At 43.2% G+C, this 19,728-nt stretch overlaps 1 protein-coding gene across 1 annotated transcript in view; it reads left to right on the top strand.

Annotated features, from left to right (window-relative positions):
• Positions 1-19,728, top strand: part of LOC115130762 (protocadherin Fat 4) — a 101,625-nt gene that overhangs the window by 63,214 nt on the left and 18,683 nt on the right. The window contains 5 exon segments of the mRNA XM_029662198.2: positions 2,829-3,090; positions 3,863-4,213; positions 5,624-6,546; positions 9,201-9,375; positions 19,376-19,556. Of these exon segments, the coding sequence (XP_029518058.2) occupies positions 2,829-3,090; positions 3,863-4,213; positions 5,624-6,546; positions 9,201-9,375; positions 19,376-19,556 (1,892 nt within the window).

Below are 19,728 nucleotides of genomic sequence, written 5' to 3'. Positions count from 1 at the left end.
ACGGCTGTAAACTAGTCAGTCTTTTTACAAGGGGAGGTCAGGGGAATGGTCAGTGTCAGCGGGAGACGATGGACCCGCTACTCCTTTCCTCCTCTCTCCTTTTAATCCCCCTACTCTCTCCCCTCCACTCACCCTCTTCCCCCACTCCTCCACCTCTGTTTTAACCCCCTACTCTCTCCCCTCCACTCACCCTCTTCCCCCACTCCTCCACCTCTGTTTTAACCCCCTACTCTCTCCCCTCCACTCACCCTCTTCCCCACTCCTCCACCTCTGTTTTAACCCCCTACTCTCTCCCCTCCACTCACCCTCTTCCCCACTCCTCCACCTCTGTTTTAACCCCCTACTCTCTCCCCTCCACTCACCCTCTTCCCCCACTCCTCCACCTCTGTTTTAACCCCTACTCTCTCCCCTCCACTCACCCTCTTCCCCCACTCCTCCACCTCTGTTTTAACCCCCTTCTCTCTCCCTCCACTCACCCTCTTCCCCCACTCCTCCACCTCTGTTTTAACCCCCTAACCTCTCCCCTCCACTCACCCTCTTCCCCCACTCCTCCACCTCTGTTTTAACCCCCTACTCCTTCCTCTCCCCTCCACTCCCCCTCTTCCCTCACTCCTCCACCTCTTTTTTAACCCCTACTCCTTCCTCTCCCCTCCACTCCCCCTCTTTTCCCACTCCTCCACCTCTTTTTTAACCCCTACTCCTTCCTCTCCCCTCCACTCCCCCTCTTTTCCCACTCCTCCACCTCTTTTTAACCCCCTACTCCTTCCTCTCCCCTCCACTCCCCCCTTTCCTCACTCCTCCACCTATTTTTAACCCCCTACTCCTTCCTCTCCCCTCCACTCCCCCTCTTTCCTCACTCCTCCACCTCTTTTTTAACCTTCTACTCCTTCCTCTCCTCTCCCCTCCACTCCCCCTCTTTCCCCACTCCTCCACCTCTTTTTTAACCCCCTACTCCTTCCTCTCCCCTCCACTCCCCCTCTTTCCTCACTCCTCCACCTCTGTTTTAACCCCTACTCCTTCCTCTCCCCTCCACTCCCCCTCTTTCCTCACTCCTCCACCTCTGTTTTACCCCCCTACTCCTCTCCCCTCCCATCCCCCTCTTTTTCCCTTTCCTCCTCTCTCATTTTCAACCCTATCAGAGAATTAATTAGCAGACGAAGGGTGTCTGGTTCCAGTTTGCAGCCCAGGTGGCTGATGGGAATCCCAGATCCAGCATTCGAATTGATGACAAGGGCCTGTTAGATGAACACAGCCTCAATCTGACCTCTCACAAAAAAATGTACCACTCTGTAGGTCTGGGAAGGAGAAGGGGCTCTCTGGAATTGCAATGGGGGTAACTCACAATGATGAGGTTTTTGTCCTTGATAAACTAGCAATAAACTATTACTACTTACTAAATGGGAGATACATCAACTTTATTTTATTGCATCAACTCCATTTTATTGCATCTTGTCAAGATCAAAAGTACCCTTGAAATCACCCTGAAATGAAATATGTTTTTAGCTTTTGACAAGTCAAAACATAATTCCTCTGTTGAAAAGTAGTAGCTTTTGAAGTTAACTTTTTCCCTCACTTAGCATCCGAAAGTCATCTGCTCTGGTATTGTGCTCAGCACAAACATAAATGTTAAAATCTGTCGCCACTGTTATTCAGTTGTCATACCACGTCCAGTCCTCTACTCCAATTGCAAAGGACCACTATGGCTTTCACATGTGTACTGGGTTGTACTTGTCCAAGGTATCATGGGATCTATTAGTTGCGTTTATAGAGGAACTCTATAGCCCCAGAGTTCAAAGACCAAGAGAAAGGCCCAAGAGAATACTGCCATTCAGCTCCTGTGAGTTTTTCTTTTCACCCACATGACCATTCTATTCTGAGGGGAGCTTGCTAAGTGATGCATTTGCGATATATTTCACTCATTGAGATTTCTAATATAATAATGTCTAATCTATTATCCCTAGAATAAGGTATTTGATAAAAGTGTGAACGCACGCAGTGGGTGGTTGTGAACATGAATTTCACTCTCACAAAGAAAGTAGTATGATGTCCCTCTCTCCCCCTTCAGGACTTTGACTAACCATAATCCTTAACCTATGTTAAACATCACGGTCTCGTGTAAAAGGATCCACCCCTTTTTTTCAATTTTCGCCTAAAACTGCCTGTAGCTCAGGACCTGAAGCAAGGATATGCATATTCTTGATACCATTTGAAAGGAAACACTTTCAAAGTGAAACAGTTTGTGGAAATGTTAAATTAACGTAGGAAAATATAACACATTAGATGTGGTAAAAGATAATACAAAGAAAAATAATGTTTAAAAATAAAACTTTTGTACCATCATCTTTGAAATGCAAGAGAATTATTCCAGCACAGGCGCAATTTAGATTTTGGCCACTAGATGACAGCAGTGTATGTGCAAGGTTTTAGACTGATCCAATGAACCATTGCATTTCTGTTGAGAATTTTGCATCAAGACTGCCCAAATGTGCCTAATTGGTTTATTAATAGATTTTCAAGTTCACAACTGTGCACTCTCAAACAATAGCATGATATTCTTTCACTGTAATAACTACTGTAAATTGGACAATGTTGTTAAAATAACAAGATTGTAAGCTTTCTGCCAATTTCAGATATGTCTATGTCCTGGGAAATTTTCTTGTTACTTACAACCTCATGTTAATCACATTACCCTATGTTAGCTCAACCGTCCCGCGGGGGAACCCACCGATCCTATAGAGGCTATTAAATAAAGCCTCATAATAAAAAAATCGATACTGAATCTTTCTGCCATTAGAAATAACCAATTATAGCAATTTGTATTTCTTCAGGGTCCTAATGCACTGGTGACCTACACCATTATCAGCGGTGCCGATGACAGTTTCCGGATTGACCCAGAATCAGGGGACCTGATCGCCACCAAGAGACTGGACCGGGAACGTCGCTCCAAGTACTCCCTGCTGGTCCGAGCTGACGATGGAAAGCAATCCTCAGATATGAGGCTGAACATCACTGTCAGTGACGTCAACGATCACACGCCTAAATTCTCCCGTGGAACGTACTCCTTCGACATTCCCGAGGATATGACATCAGGTAAAAGGCTTACTGTCACATGGCGTTGCTTGTAACTGCCAGGTTCCTTCATGCTTACTCAGTGTGAAAGTTCCAAATTAATTTCTGCTAAAGTTTATGCCATTCCACGTGAATGTAGTCTATCTATATCTTAAAGGCTTTTAATGCAGACGTTTTGCTCGTTAGCTAAGTCAACAAAGATTGTAACACTTTATTTTAAGGGTCTATAATAAACCATTTATAAGGCATTTACAATACATTGTTTTCACTGTTTATGAATCATTATTCCCATATTTGTAAATGTTAGATATTCACATATGTATATATAGTTTGTTAAACATCCTTTGTTGTGTGCTTGTTCTATTATCAGGTACTGCAGGAATGTCTACCAATGGCATACCCATCTTTTTGTGAGAAATTACACTAGTCACTCAAAACATTTAAAGTATTTCTACATTATAAATGGCAATCACTTTAGATTAGAGACTGCAAAAATACTTTAATAATGATTAGTAAATGGTTTATTAATTTTGGGAGTAATTATTAATAAATGGTGAACAGACAATTTATATATTCCTTATAAATGGTTTATTACAAACCATTAAAATAAAGTGTTACTGGGACATTGAATCTGTTCATTAAACTGTGGTACTTGGAAATATGAAATGTGTTGTATTTTCTTTCTATGGCAGTTGAATGAGTTGGTTATGCAGACATGAGGGAATCCCAATCCAACAAACCAAAAACCCTCTCAAACCCTCACTGTCTGACTGTCTGCTTCTTGACTTGTCAGGCTCCATTGTGGCGGCGATCCTGGCTAGTGACTCGGACTCGGGGATGAACGGCGAGATCACGTACTCCCTGGAGGAGGACGACGAAGACGAGACCTTCCTGCTCAACCCTGTCACGGGGGTCTTCAACGTCACGCGGCCCCTGGACTATGAATCCCAGCAGTACTACATCCTGACCGGGAGGGCCCAGGACGGCGGTGGTCAGGCCAGTTCAGTCAGGGTTTACTTCAATGTCCTGGACGTCAACGACAACCCTCCCATCTTCAACGCCACCTCCTACAGCACTTCGGTCACCGAGAGCCTCCCCCCTGGCTCCAGTATCATCACTGTAGGGGCCAGTGATGCAGATGACGGTATGTATGTCCCTTCTGTCAGTTGCTGATTTCCATAATAGAATAATCTGCCACACCAATGACGTAAACGGATGGTTCATGAAAAATGCAGGTGAACATGGACCATAACTATTGTTCTATGACATAACACCTGTAATGATCATGTAGTGAAGGCAGTTAGCTAAACATAATATTAAGCCATATATATATTTTCCATTTGTCATTCCTGTCACATTGGGATCATGTTGTGAAATACGGTCCACTAGGCTTGAGGTACTTATCAATTTCAGGTGGTTACCTTAGACTGCTTCATGCTGTTATAACAGCTCTGCCATCCCTTTCTGACTGCAATTACCGCTCTGACCATACCAGGCCTAATGCTGTTACTGTGACCCACATTCCTGGGGCAGAAGCCTGTCTTGTGTCTCCCAACGTCAAGCCTCTTCTCCTCCACTGTCCACTTGCTCTCATTGACCCTCACTGTCGATAGTCAGTCACTGTTCTCTCTCTGTGATCTCAACGTTCTCTCAATGATCTCTCTGTGTTATCTCAATGTTCTCTCAGCGTCCCCCCCGTCCCTCCACACTAATCATTATTGGTAGCACTCACAGAAGTTCCTCAACCCTTGACCCCTGTAGAAGTGGACGTAACCTAAGGATAGAAGTAGACTTGGCCTTTTTGATAAGGGGTTACCTGTGTTCAGTAATAACGTCTGGAGTGTGGGAAGGTGCTGGGCCGCTTTCCACATTAATACCCCCATGACTTGAATTACAGACGCAAAATTTAAGCTCTTTTTCCCCCGGCTCCAGGTGAGGAACAAGGATAAAGCTAGATTTCAAGGTCTAATAGTTTGTATTTGCGTGGTTTCTGCAGTTAGTTATTTCATTGAAATTAGTGTTTCGATTGTGAGGGAAATCCCCAAATTGTAGAATCAGTAAAGGAGGTGATTTTAAGTTGCTGTGCGATTTCTCTTTTGAAAAGGATGATTACCCTGCATAAAGGCATCCTCCGTTTGGAGGAAGAAAGTGGAAGTCTGCTGAGACAGTTGTCTTTGTGAAGACATTAAGGCAATATGTGGAAATGAATGTTGATAGCGAATATAACATTATAATTCAGACATACAGTATCTAACAGTCATATCTAAACAACCTGGCATCAGTCCAAATTATCTACGCTTGATGTTTTTAAGGTACAGTGCAGTATATCACATGACATGTTCTCTGGGATATGTGAAGGTAATCTAATCCTACCCCTTCCAGATGAATACTTCTCGACTTGAAACAGAAAGAGCCATTATACTGTAACTACCCCCTACCATAACAAACAGCTGAAGCAAGCACACAAAGCTTCTTCAGAGCTTCACATTTTCTAGTACAAGCAACTAACGCAAGGTAACCAACTCCAAATCTATTGCTATGGCTTGTCTTCCAGGTCCGAATGCCCAGCTACTCTACTCCATCGCATCGGGAGATCCTCAGAGCCAGTTTGACATTACCAAAGCTGGGTTACTCCAGACCAGAAAGGCCTTGGACCGGGAGGCCCAGTCCTTCTACAACCTGGTGGTCATTGTCCACGACCTGGCCCTCGCCCCTATGACTCGCTACACCAGCACGGCCCAGGTGTCCATCATTCTGTTGGACGTCAACGACTGCCCGCCAACCTTCACCTCCCAGAAGAGGACCTATATCCAGGAGAATACTCCAGTGGACACGGTGGTCTTCACGGCCAAGGCCATTGATGCAGACAGTGGGCCCAACAGCTACGTGGAGTACTCCCTGAAAAGCCCCTTTGGGAACAAGTTCAGCATAGGAACTATCGATGGAGATGTGAGGCTGGTGGGCGAACTGGACCGGGAGGAGATGTCCAATTATACATTGACTTTGGTGGCCAAGGATAAGGGCGAGCCGCCACTGTCTTCAGCCATGGATGTCACGATGCTGGTGCTGGACGTCAACGATAATACACCCAGTTTCTCGCAGAACATCTACGACATCGAGATTGAGGAGGACACGCTGACGGGCTCCGATGTCATCCAGGTGTTTGCCAGCGACGCTGATGAGGGAACCAACGGGCAGATCCGTTTCTCCATCGCTGGGGGTAACATCAAATCTGATTTCAGGATTGACTCGGTCACCGGATGGATCTCGGTGGCCAAGCAGCTGGACCGAGAGGTGCGGACGTCTTATTCGTTGGTGGTCCAGGCTGCCGACCGCGGAAGCAGCTCGAGGGTGGACCGCGCCACAGTCAACATTGTGCTGTTGGATGTGAACGATTGCCCGCCGGTGTACGAGCTCTCTCCCTACTCTGTGAACGTTCAGGAGAACGCGGGGAGTCTCCCCAGCAACATACTACAGGTCAGTGAGGTCTTTCACTTTGTTAGTCATTCTAGACAATCATGGTCAAACATTATTGACATTTCTGGACTGGGAATTTAAGTCTCATAAACAAAGCACCAATTCATATGCCAAGCTTTAGACCTTCAACAAGCTAATGGCTTAACTTAATTTCTAGGAATATTAAGCCATTAAGTATGTATGGGATCAGTTTACAAACTTTACATACCGTACATACTTGCGGAGTGGCAGGTACCCTAGTGGTTAGAGCGTTGGACTAGAAACCGAAAGGTTGCAAGATCAAATCCCCGAGCTGACAAGGTAAAAATCTGTCGTTCTACCCCTGAACAAGGCAGTTAACCCACTGTTCCTAGGCCATCATTAAAAATAAGAAATTGTTCTTAACGGACTTTCCTAGTTAAATAAATAAAAAAGCATGGTGGTCTTGATTTTGCGAATTAGCATAGAAAATAGGCAATTAAAAAGATAAAGAATGATAGCAATGAGTACTGCTAGTTTCACTCTTTTTTAGATAAAAAAAGATTTCTTTAGAAAATTTCTTTGAGGTATTACAATCCAAAGTATCAAATTGAAGTGAATGAGAAAGGACCTCTCCACTGCAGAGCAGACACACAAAGGACCTGTCTCCACTGTAGATCTGTCACTCCTGCTCTCACTCCCTGGCGCTCGCGCACCAGGCGCCGGGCTGCACTCACCTGGACTCAATCACCTGTCTTACGCAACGCCTCGACTGGATTGTCAGGCTGCCACCATCATTACGCTGCTGGTTCGTCGGGTTTCTACCCCCAGCTTCCCTTATGCCTCGGCAGGCCCGTCGGCTAGTCCAGGTGGGACATCAGCCTGCTCCCGCTCTCCCTCCCTGGTGCTCGAGGCGCCGGGCTGCACTCCTGTCACCTGGACTCAATCACCTGTCTTATTTCCTTCCCTATATCTGTCTGTTCCTCAGGCTGTTCAGCATGTTGTCCTGTTCCATGTCTGTGCTAAATTAAATGTTCAAGATCAGACACACAAAAGACCTGTCTCCACTGCAGAGCAAGCACACAAAGGACCTATCTCAACTGTAGATCAGACATACAAATGACCTGTCTCCACTGCAGAGCAAATACACAAAGAACCTGTCTCCACTGCAGACACACAAAGAACTTGTCTCCCCTGTGGAGTAGACACACAAAGGACCTGTCTCCACTGTAGAGCAGACACACAAAAGACCTGTCTCCACTGCAGATCAGACACACAAAGGAACTGTCTCCAATGCAGAGAAAACACACAAAGGACCTGTCTCTACTGTAGCGTGCAGACACACAAAGGACCTGTCTCCACTATAGAGTAGACACACAAAAGACCTGTCTCCACTGCAGATCAGACACACAAAGGACCTGTCTCCACTGGAGAGCAGACACACAAATGACCTGTCTCCACTGCAGGTCAGACACACAAAGGACCTGTCTCCACTGCAGGTCAGACACACAAAGGACCTGTCTCCAATGCAGAGCAAAAACACAAAGGACCTGTCTCCACTGCAGAGAAAACACACAAAGGATCTGTCTCCACTGCAGCGAGCAGACACATAAAGGACCTGTCTCACTGCAGTGAGCAGACACACAAAGGACATGTCTCCCCTCGGTGAGCAGACACACACAGTGCAGCTTGTCTGTATACTGTTCCTACAAGGAAATTATTTTGCAGCTGTGTGGAAACGGCTCCAGCAGCAGTGGGTCGCCACACAAGAACATGTCCCTGTGCCAACCTGATTTGGCCCTCTATCTGTGCCCCGGCGGGCATTAAAGACAGAGCCCATAATGCACTGGCACCACTGATGTAAAGTACTTAAGTAAAAATACTTTAAAGCACTACTTAAGGATTTTTGAGGGGTATCTGTACTTTACTTTACTATTTATATTTTTGCCAACTTTTACTTTTACTTCACTACATTCCTAAAGAAAATAATGTACATTTTACTACATACTTTTCCCCGACACCCAAAAGTACTCATTACATTTTGATACAAAAATGGTCAAATTCACACACTTAATAACATCCCTGGTCATCCCTACTAGATCTGAATGGCGGAATAAACACAAATGCTTCATTTGTGAATTATTTCTGAGTGCTGGAGTGTGACTCTGGTTATCCGTCAATAAAAAAATGTAATAAAAATTGTGTCTTATGGTTTGCTTAACTTAAGAAATGTTAAATGGTTTACACTTTTAGTACATTTTTAGCAATTCCATGTACTTTGATACTTAAGTATATTTAAAACCAAATACTTCTAGACTTTTACTCAAGTAGTATTTTACTGGGTGACTTTCACTTTTACTTGAGTCATTTTCTATTAAGGTATCTTTACTTTTACTCAAGTATAACAATTTAGTTTTTTTTTTCACCACTGACTGGCACTCTCAAATGAGTCCTTTTGGTCTGAAGATTTATGCCCAACCTTACAGCATCTGGAGAGGAGGTTGGAAAAGACCAATATCATATCTGACATTTTTTGGGCATATTTTCAGTAATGTCTGTCCTCCCAGACAGATGTTACAGTCTTACATTTTTCTGATCTCTGAGAAAATCTATTTTTATTGTGTCCATATTAGGATAGCCTCAGAGTCATGAGGAGTGCTTAACTCTGACTTATCCGTCTCATCTTTGCTCTCTAGGTTATGGCCAGGGATGATGATCTGGGTTCCAATGGCCAGCTGAGTTACATGCTGAGCGGTGGGAACGAAGAAGGAGCCTTCAGTCTGTCGTCCAATGGTCAGCTGATCCTCACCCAGACCATGGACCGCGAGGCTCAGGGGAACTACACCCTCGTCATCACGGCAACCGACTCCGGTAAGAGCAGCTGAGAGCGGTCAATTTGTAATCTTCAAGTGTTTCTAGCATTTTGACACGACAGCATGAAGATGGACAGCGACTGTTTTATTACGTGTTGTCGTCCATTGGTGTTCGAAGTGGCACACCTGTGCTAAATACCTACCGTATTCAACATGTTCAACTTAGTGTCTATCATCTCCTTGAAAAGAGAGCCAATATCTGGCAAAGGAAGAGCGATGCTCCGTAGGATGCGTCTGTGTTACATCACATGGACATAGACCCAAGTATCTTAACACAAAGCAACTATTTCAACAAATGATAGAGTTCATTCTTATTTCACACTGTAAGCTACGCATTGTTTTGTCATGCAAATGTCAATATAGGGGTATTATCTTTGACCATAAATCGTATAGTTTTGACAGCTAGTTGTCTGTACCTGCACCGAAACTCCAGTGTTTTTCTTTCATCGCTTGTTCTCCAGCTTCTTTTTAAATAGGGAGCCAATTTGTTTCCAGCACTTTTATTTCCGTGACTGATCAAAACTAATTGTCTCATGCTCTCTCTCGACTCTCTGCAGCAGACATATGGTGAGCAATACATCAAATCGCAAGAAATTGGAACATCGAATCGGCAATAAAATTACTGTATCGAATCTCAATACATACAGAATCACAATACATATCGTACCGGCACCTAGGTATGATGATAATATGATATTGTGAGGTCCCGGGTAATTCCCAGCCCTAATTATTTCCGCGCAAAGGTTTTTTAAGTATATCCCAGGAAACCTTGTTGCAGCATTTCATAAGGCCCTTCTCTGTTTGTTTGGATACAGTGGTGGAGCTTGTTTTATCCAGATAAAAGGTTAGGTTGTTATTCCATAGAGGTCAGTAAATATGCAGTTAAGCGAGTACATGCGTATCCTCGTCCGAGCCAAATCACATGGTATGTAAGTTAAGTATATGTTTCTTTGGTCTACTCTGGCATGGCCGTCATGGTGAAAGGGTGGTTCTGTTTAATTCCTGGACTGACCATGTGACCAGTAGTAATGATGGGTATTTTTGACTTGGCATTGACTTTGGTGAGAAATTTTACAGTAAAGAGATTCACTCTCTGTAGTGTGCTATAATGTTGGCTAGTGTGCATTAGGATAATGGATTATAGTCGGGGCTTCCCTCTTTGCAATGTCTCAAAGGTGTATTGTGTCAGACCCTGGGTGGCATCTTGCCACAGTGTTTGTTTTGGACATGCACACAGGATTTAAAGGCACAATCTATAACTTTAATATCCAGTCAAAAGTACTGCACTTGTCTTTTAAAACTATGGCAGTGACAAAGCCATGAAATGTGACACAACTATACTTATTTTGTTTGATTTATTACTTACAATAGGCTCAAATTCAGAGATTTTGAATATCATGATTAACTACACCATTCTAAACCAATTATGACAATTATTGTGTTCCTTTTGATATCTGCTCCAAAAGTATGCCATTGCTTGAAGCCCTGTCAACAAATGCAAAATATGTTGATAGAACATTTTGGAAGTTTTACCAATAAAAATGCAAAAAGAGGGATTTGAGTAGAAAATTGAAAAACCCTTAATCATAGTACAGTTGAAATTACCCTGTTGAGGCTGAGGCTAAGACATGGAGGGAAATGGTTACCCCATTTACTATCTGGCAGGACATCTTTAAGGTAGATGTTGAATATGTTCATTTTAACTCTTTGTTTACTGCAAGACCACTTCTCAAAAAGTTCATTACAGTAGTTTTGGAAAGTGTTTTAATTGCACAATTCAGAACGAGCTGTCGTGTCTAATTGATGATTCCTTTGGGTGACATAAAGTAGGCCTATGATTAGTTATGTGTAGTCAAAATATGGTTGATGTGTGGATCATGGAAGGAATTCCACTTCAGGGCTTGTTTTGCTCCTCTGTCTTGTGGCTGACACTCTTTCAGGGTCTGTCTGAGGGTTTCAACGAAGGTAAACTCATTAACCGGTGGCTGAGTGGAATTTCAGGGCCAACTCTGTTGAGTGGAATCTGTCATGAAATGTATGGAAACAGAAGAGCTCTCTGGTCCTGGTTCTCATAATGCTTTCTGGCTGGGGAACAGGGAGTTTGGCACACTCCTGTCAATGTTTGGAACTCTGCGCTCTGGCCCGAAATGTGGCACAAATACAAGTTGCATAAAGGTGTTTTACAAGGAGGCTTGTTGAAAGGAAACTTGAAGATCAGATCCCCTTGCAGTGGAAAGTTGTTGGCATAATTTCTGAGGGAAAAGTGTGACCAAGAGAGAAAGATAACGGGACTGTGGAGTCCCAGGCAACTGTAATAGCTATATGGGGTTTAACATCAAACATCTGGCATCAACTGAAGGAAAATCAGATTTGTAGCCCACTGCCTAGCCACATACCAGTACAAGTTATCCCCCTCATAGAAAAATGTAGGACAATAAAAAATCTGAACACATACACACACATACAATAGACATTGGACATACACACACGCTACAATATGTTGGCAATGAGTGATACTGGAACTGTTTTACTCAACCACCACAGTTTGAAAAAACACATTTTCTGTGTGACATGTTGGTAAGTTATAGTAGCAGCTAACCTTGAGTATGCATCGTTAACTTTCACAGAGTTGCGTCTCACCAAACAGGAATTTTAGATGTTAGTCCATATGTTTACAGTGCACTTCATGTATTATCTCAGATTGTTTGGATTGTTTTACATTTACAGTAACACTAGCAGAAGTTCCAAAGTGTTGTGAAGAAGAGAAAACACTGATGTGGTTTACTGGTTAACCTTATGTTCTTTCCTTACAGGGGGGATCGAAATGATGGGGGGAGAAGTGTTATAGTGTGGACACTTCATAAATACTTACATTGAATATGTATTGTACTTACCTGCAGTATAGTAGGATTGCTATTCATGTGTGCATGGTTATTATTGGCATTGGCATTGACCGTGATGAGGTCATCACCCAGAGACAGATCTGTACAAGGCGACTCTATCACATGTGGAGTTCGCTGTATCGCTTTGCTGTGTTTGTACCGTTTGTACTTGGCTGTACACCTTTTATTTCTTAGGTTGGAAATAATGAAAAGTAATATAGAAATGCATGTGGGCATTCCTTGTCAAGTTACTACACTAAGTGTTGATGCAACCTGAAGGCATTATACATGCATTCATTTAGGCTGTCTTGGGAGCCATTCTCTGTTGTGAATGCTTATAGCACAATTATAATGCACGATAGACGACTGCCTTTGTGTGATGCTAGATGACATTGAACGTTAGCAGGTTGTGCTCACTCTCATACTGTAGAATGTCTCCATTGTCTAGGTCACGTGCGTGTGGTGAGAACGTCTCCGGAGGAACATTGACATGCACCACGTTTGGTCCCATTTATTAAAGAGGAGGACACAGTAAATCCCCCAGCCCATGCCTATGCCGCCGCTTACCATCGCATAGAAATCCCCTCTTTCACATCTCGCCATAGGGCCAAAGTGTATGTACTTTCTCCCTTTCAGGTCTAAACGACCGCTTAGCAGATAAAGGATTGTAATGAACGTCCCATTTGAATGCAGGATCTTTTATGAATCTGGTCTGAAAACCTCCTAGGTTTCTTAAGTATTTCCAGCGTAGGATTTATCCCTGTTAGGAACGAATGGTCTGGTCATCTTAAAGATGATCTTTGTCTTGGATTATAACTATTGCTTTTTAAAGAGGTTTTTGATAGATGTCTCACCTCGCCCCTACTGTGCTTTAGTACTTAGCTCAGTAGAATGATTTCAATGGAAAGTGAAGCTAACAAAGTTTGGAGAATTACTGATACGTGTTGTAAAAGCATAGATGGGACCTTGCCAAATCATTGTCCAAAGCTGGCCACAATAAATATTTAATGGGGTCCATTTCTGAAGTCCTCTCCAAGGCAGACTAGTGGCAACACAAGACGAGGCCAAATAAAATATCAGGTTCCTCAAATGAACTTTAACAGACCTGTAACATTCTAGATCAACTCTTAAAAAACCGGCGCAGTAACAATGTGGTCTTGCAGGACGTTTTATTTTCCTATGCCTCTTTTTCCACTCCTGTTTTCTGGTCCGCTTAACAATTGCGGGAACATAATGTTTGTGTAAATAGCTTTAGTGTCTAATAAGTGTTTTAAAGAGGTGGCGTGGGTTGGATGATTAGTGCTTTGCGGCAGCCAGGAGATCCACATTTTAAAAACCGTGGCTCTCTGTGACTCTGATGCGGTCTTCTCAACCATGATCACGCCACTAACACACAACACAGTTCATCTCAAATAGGCGATTTTCCGCCACAATAATTCCAATAGTGTCTTCTAAGTCGTACTCCATGGAAAACCAACGGCATAGACGGCTCTTCAGTTGTTACTCTTTTTCACTTTTGGAAACAGCAGAAAAACATGTCATTTAAAAGACCTGTGGGCCTACTGGGTGACAACAATGTCAAAACCATTGAACAGTTCAGCAAATGAAAAGCGTCATGGTAATAAAAGCACAAGAGGCAAATCACTTCATAAACTCCCAGTACGTGTCCTGCAGTAGGAGAAAATGGCAGTTTGTCTATGAATGGACTTTTCCTGTCTGTCTGCAAACCGCCAACCCCTATTCATAACATAATGGGGGAAAAATATGTCTAACCATTCAGATACAGCACTCCATAAATAACTGAAAGCTCTATAACATTCCAGGTATCATTTGATGAATACTTCTGAGATTGCTGTATTATTAGAAATCGGGTTTTGAAACGGGGAGTGGTCTGTTGTGTATAGCTGGGAATATCCTTTTATATTATCTCGCTCATTAACTGTGAGGAAAAAGCCCTGTTTACTTTGTTACATTTGGCAAACCCAGCAGTGGGATAGCTAGCACCCGACAAACACAGCTTCACCATCCCCATTCAGGCGTGTTGGATCGGGCACATTAAAAGCAGCTTTGGTCGCAAAGCAACAGGTTCTCAGGAAGAGAAAAATGTCAATGTCGGGCGAGATGGCGGCCAATTCACTGTGAGTAATGATGTGTTTTATTTATGCCGTCCCAAAAGAACACAATCTAGCCGCTGTCCATAAAGCTTAATTAACAGTTTAGCCTTAAACTCCCAGCTACAGATGGCTGTCAGATAAATGTACACATCCATCCTTCTTCCTAAGTCAACCTGTCTGGGGCTTCCAACTTTAATGAACCCTAGAGTTTGGACAACGATGCTATTGTTCTGATGAACCAGGGTGTTCAATGAGAGATCACTCAATGATTTTGAAGGCAGAGATTATCCCCAGAGTCAGTAAGACACCCAAACCCAGCTCTTACCACTGCTCAGACTGGCCAATCCCTGGAGGACACGACAACCTTCCTCAGGGGGATGCAGCCATTTCCTGCAAGTCAACTCCCTGCACAGATCTCAGTGTGTGGCATATGCTCACCAACCAGCTTCAGATAGTTTAATTGTAATTATATGTCTTTTGTACCCCCTCCAGCTCTGAAAGGATGGCCCATGCCACCTTTTCCAGGGCTAATGTGATTTGTCCTCTGGTAATGTACACTAATAAGGTGCTTAGACTCGGCCATATGTTTATGCTAGACAATGCTTACTGGGGAGGACTTAAGGCCGGCTTACTGGGAAAGCTGTCAGTGTGTGTTTAAGCCAGAGCAGGCAACGCAGATGGAACACAGCACTCTCAGTGAGTCTTCAGGGCTTGTTATTTTGGACGCTGACACTTAGGGTTATTTAGGGTTCTCCCATTCGCTCATTTGATCCCACCAATAACAAACATTTTAGGCGCATAGGCTTAAATGCAATAATTGCATATTAGGAAGGAATTGAACATTGTTCTTCTCACGACCACTCCAGTCTCTTCGGTATCATTTAGAAATATCAAATACAGTTATGTTTTGGTCTCAGCTGGCCGAATTGTCATTGAGCGAGCCTAGGGGGAATGAATCATGCTTAAATTGGTATTGCTTTTCTGATTGAATTAAGGTGGAGAGGGATCCTCATACTGCGTTAGTGCTTAAAGTATTTATCTGAGGTGTTTTGTTTCTGCGTGTGAAATGGGCTATGATGACTCAATGTCTCTATCATTGTCTTATTTCTCCCGTACTGTAATGGCTGCCGATGGAATCTACACGGTTATCTGAATACCATTAGCCTGTAGTCTTGGAAATAAAAAGTGAACTGTGGAGACAGGTCTCTCGTCGTCAGGACTTAGCTTGGGCTTAGCATGTAGCAAAACTATTGCACAGCTTGCTGACACCACTAGGAATCTCAGGGCAATGCTTGTCTTGGAAACAAGGTACCATGAGATAAAATATTTTCTGATTGAAAGAGCACATTTCTTGTGACCAAACCCCATTTCTTCATGTTGTAATCTCCAAGACATATTTCTATTAAATATATACACTTTATATATATACACGTCGCCAAACAATGAGTGGTGTTTGCTGGCAAAACATTTTAGAATCACAGCAAAGTCCCCCAAGTATTATATACAATACGTCTCCCAAAGATGTGAGCGGTGTTGTTGATATGTCCCGGTGTGAGGTAAATACTGATCTATAAAAGTGTAATCATCAAGACAGGATTGTCAGGTCAGAGTAGCTTTCCTACACTCTTAGAAAAAAGGGTTCCAAAAGGGTTCTTCGGCTGTCCCCATAGGAAAATCCTTTTTGGTTCCAGGTTGTAGAACCCTCTGTAGAAAGGATTCTGCATTGAACCCAAAAGGGTTCTACCTGGAACCAAAAAGGGTTCTTCAAAGGGTTATCCTATTGGCTAAGCCGAAGAACCCTTCAAGATTCTAGATAGCACATTTTGTTTCTGAGATTAACCCCGGTGTAAAATGATGCTAATGAGGCTAACTCAAGTCCAATTTGAGCAGAGTTGATATCTGACATTTCCAGCTCCTCAAGTATAGTAAACAAGGTTCAGAAGGTTGATTTCAGCCTAGTCTTTTTAGTTGAATCTTAAGTTAAGTAATTAAAAAAAAAAAAACATATTTAAGCCTTTTTTCCATTGGATGTAATGAAGTTTGGCCCTACCCTGGAGTATCACCGGAGATGGCACTAAAAAACATGATGCGGTTTCATACTAGCTCGTAAATAGTGTCAAATACACAGAACTGCTGGTGCAGCAGGAAGAAAGAGCTCTCTGGGAACACGTTTTGTCTCTGGAAACAATACTTTATAACCACAATGAATGGCACCACCACCGGTGCTGCAGACGTCCCAGTATAACTTTCCACCAGCTCTCTTTCCATGGCACGATGATGTAATTTGTCATATATCTGCAGGCCAGACAAGGTTTGCTTGCAGCCAAACCTACTGTATGCCTAGTTCTGCCATATCTCCTCAGGCTCAAGCCATTGGTCACAAGTGGTGGAAACGTTCACCATTCAAGTCGGCAAAATTGTTGACCTTGATACTTTGGTTGCCAGATTCCAGTGCAGACTGTTTGGATGAGATGCTGGCATTTTCATTGGAGAGAGCATCCTAATTGAAACAGCATCACCTTCTCACTGTTTTATTCCTCCATTCACAGTCACATTTTTGAACTTGTTATCAATATGGGTGGGAACTTAGCATTATATTGGGGTGGGTGGTAGCTATGCTCTCTTCCTCCCGTATTCAATGTCACAGAAGCAGTCATGGAATGTTTTCTCCTAACCAAAACTATGCATCAGCACCATACTTTGCATACTTGTATTTGCACACAGTATTCCATTCCATGATGACTGAATCTGTGAGCCCACAGAATGTAGTAAGAGATCTTCAGAACTATGTACACATTATGGACACACAGCAGGTCAAAATGAAGAAACTATTGTTATGTGCTAGCAATGATCCCTGGGAGGTTAAGAAGTAGACTGTGGAGAGAGAAGGATGTTGTGAGACTGATCCACACAGAAAGATGTGGAAAATACCTCATATGAACCATGGCTGTCAACAAGGGTGTTTTTCATTAAATCACTTCTCGATAAGTTCAACAGATTTCCATGCTCCACTGAGTTAATGACTGTCGCAGAGAAAGTCAATTGGTTTTAAAAGACTCTAATCGGTCAAGGAGTTGCAGACCAGAACATCCTTAGCCGGCAACATTGCAGGGCTCTTACGAGTTGTTGTCTGCCAAACAGAGCTTGCCCGGAAACAGTGGCTCAGCGTTCCCTACCTTAAACCGATGCAGACACCTCCTGACATGGATTAAGAGGATCAGTTGTAGAGTGGCAGCCATTTAATCTGCTTCCATAACAACCCGTGAAACAATGACTCAATCTTGTCAATCCCGTCACGTTGCACGCTTGTATGGGTGATGACACTAAGCACAGAGACCGACATGTAAATCACATCGGACCACTACTAAGCAGTTTGCTGACTCATATGTTTTGATACTGGTGCCACTAGTTATGTAATTTAATGATGACAATCCAACTTAATGTATTTATAGTATTCAGTGTTCCATGCATTTAATTTGGGGGGCGTCTTAAATGTTTTATTGCTTTTGAATGAGCAAATTCGTAAGTCAAGGCTGCCCTATTTTCTACTTTGAAACACCTTGCTTGAAATGATGTACTGCATGATCGTAAATGACCTTGTCATATGCGCTTTTCAAAGTCTAACAAAGCCCAGAGTCGCTAATAAACATACAGTTGTGAAAATTAGCAACTTTTCTTGAGGCAAAGCAATGAATGACTCATCCTTGTAATGACTCACCAGTATAGTTTGCGGTTTCTGTGCCTGGTATTTTGGGATAAAACTGTTGACTTTTTCGCTGTGTATGTTATCATTTATTTTGCACTGGAATGCATTTTTTGTTTGGGTTGTTTGTAACAATTTGCAGTGTGTTTGTGCTAACAACTGCTGTGCTGATCATAGCAGCTGAATGTATGAAGGATTTAGCCAAATCTGCAGGTATTAGATTAAGTTATTTCATTTAAACATAAGTATTTGAGAAGGATTTCTTGCAGAAGTGCCATCACCCCACCGCTCATTCAATAAATATAAGGCTCGTCGCTGGACCATAATCCCTTTGTCATCCAAATGAGTAGATAAGCATTAGTTATGCGGCAAAGAGCTTATGAGCACGTGTTATTAATGAACATGATCTTTACACATCAAGAGAGCCCTCCTGGCTCTAAGGGATATGCTCCCTATTGTCCCCCTGCATTACATTCTGGAGTTTCTGTATGTTTTGATTATGCACAGGCTCCAGATCAAGAGAGATTATTCATGGCCTCTTTCCAAATGTTTATTTTATTATTGTATTATTCATCCGTACCTCTGCACAAGGTTCAATTATTTGACATTAACAGCTGAATATACAGCTGCATATTAGCCACAAGTTCATTGGTAACACTTTACATTAACCGGCCATCTAAAGAGAAGTTTGTGAAGGGGCAACTTGAGCCAGCAGATGTTTGAACCTCTCTGTGTTTCTGCTTTGCAGTTGGTTTTAATCTACTATTGATTTAAATCCATCCCTCAGGGCCCGGAGTGCCTTATTTCGTCACTCGCTTGGCGAAGGAACGGCTAGATTTTTGCTGAAAATAGAATGTTCTGTTCTCTCGATTTCCACAAAGTAACTCACTGAGTGCTGCTTGCCTCAAAATAGATACCGGTACCTCAGCAACCAGATTACATCTATGATGTCCAAGACCCAGGGAATGACACGTTCTAAAGATTCTGTTTCAGAGCTATTGATGTCTTTTGACGTGTTGTGTGTTGATGTGGCAGCATGGCTCAGAAAGCAGGACTGGTGGTGACCGAAGACGTTTGCTGGATTAAATGCAGGGATCTTGTGGTGCAGTCCCTGCAAGGATATAAATTGCTTCAGCATGTAAACGATAAACCCGCACAATAACTCATCTTTCACACAAAATGATATTCTAACTGTGCTCATATGGAACTGCCTTAGGTATTTCAAATAGAGTTTTCTCTTGTTCCTTTGATATCCTCTCATTCCGTTTTTGTCTTTTTTCCTCCCCCTTTTATGACCAGGCTCTCCTCCCCTGAGTGGAACGGGTACGGTCACCGTCTTGGTAGATGACGTCAACGACAACGTCCCTGTGTTCACCTCGTCCACCTTCCACACCACCATTGCAGAGGATGCCCCCACCGGCACTGACGTGCTCCTGGTTAACAGTTCCGACGCAGACGTGGGCCTCAACGGTATCATAAGGTACATTCCAGAGCCAGACGCCCACCCCACTCCGTCCCTAGGGTCATAGGCGGGCTCCTGTTACCCCAAGTGGGACATTTTACTCAGATCAGACCCCCGCTTGTTCACCCTCCCCTCGACCCGGTACCCCCAATGGGGAGGCGCATGTGGGTGAGGCAACTTGCCCCACTTT

The sequence above is a fragment of the Oncorhynchus nerka genome, linkage group LG6, assembly GCF_034236695.1.
Source record: "Oncorhynchus nerka isolate Pitt River linkage group LG6, Oner_Uvic_2.0, whole genome shotgun sequence".
Taxonomy (NCBI): domain Eukaryota; kingdom Metazoa; phylum Chordata; class Actinopteri; order Salmoniformes; family Salmonidae; genus Oncorhynchus; species Oncorhynchus nerka.
This window is presented reverse-complemented; position numbering and strand designations above follow the sequence as displayed.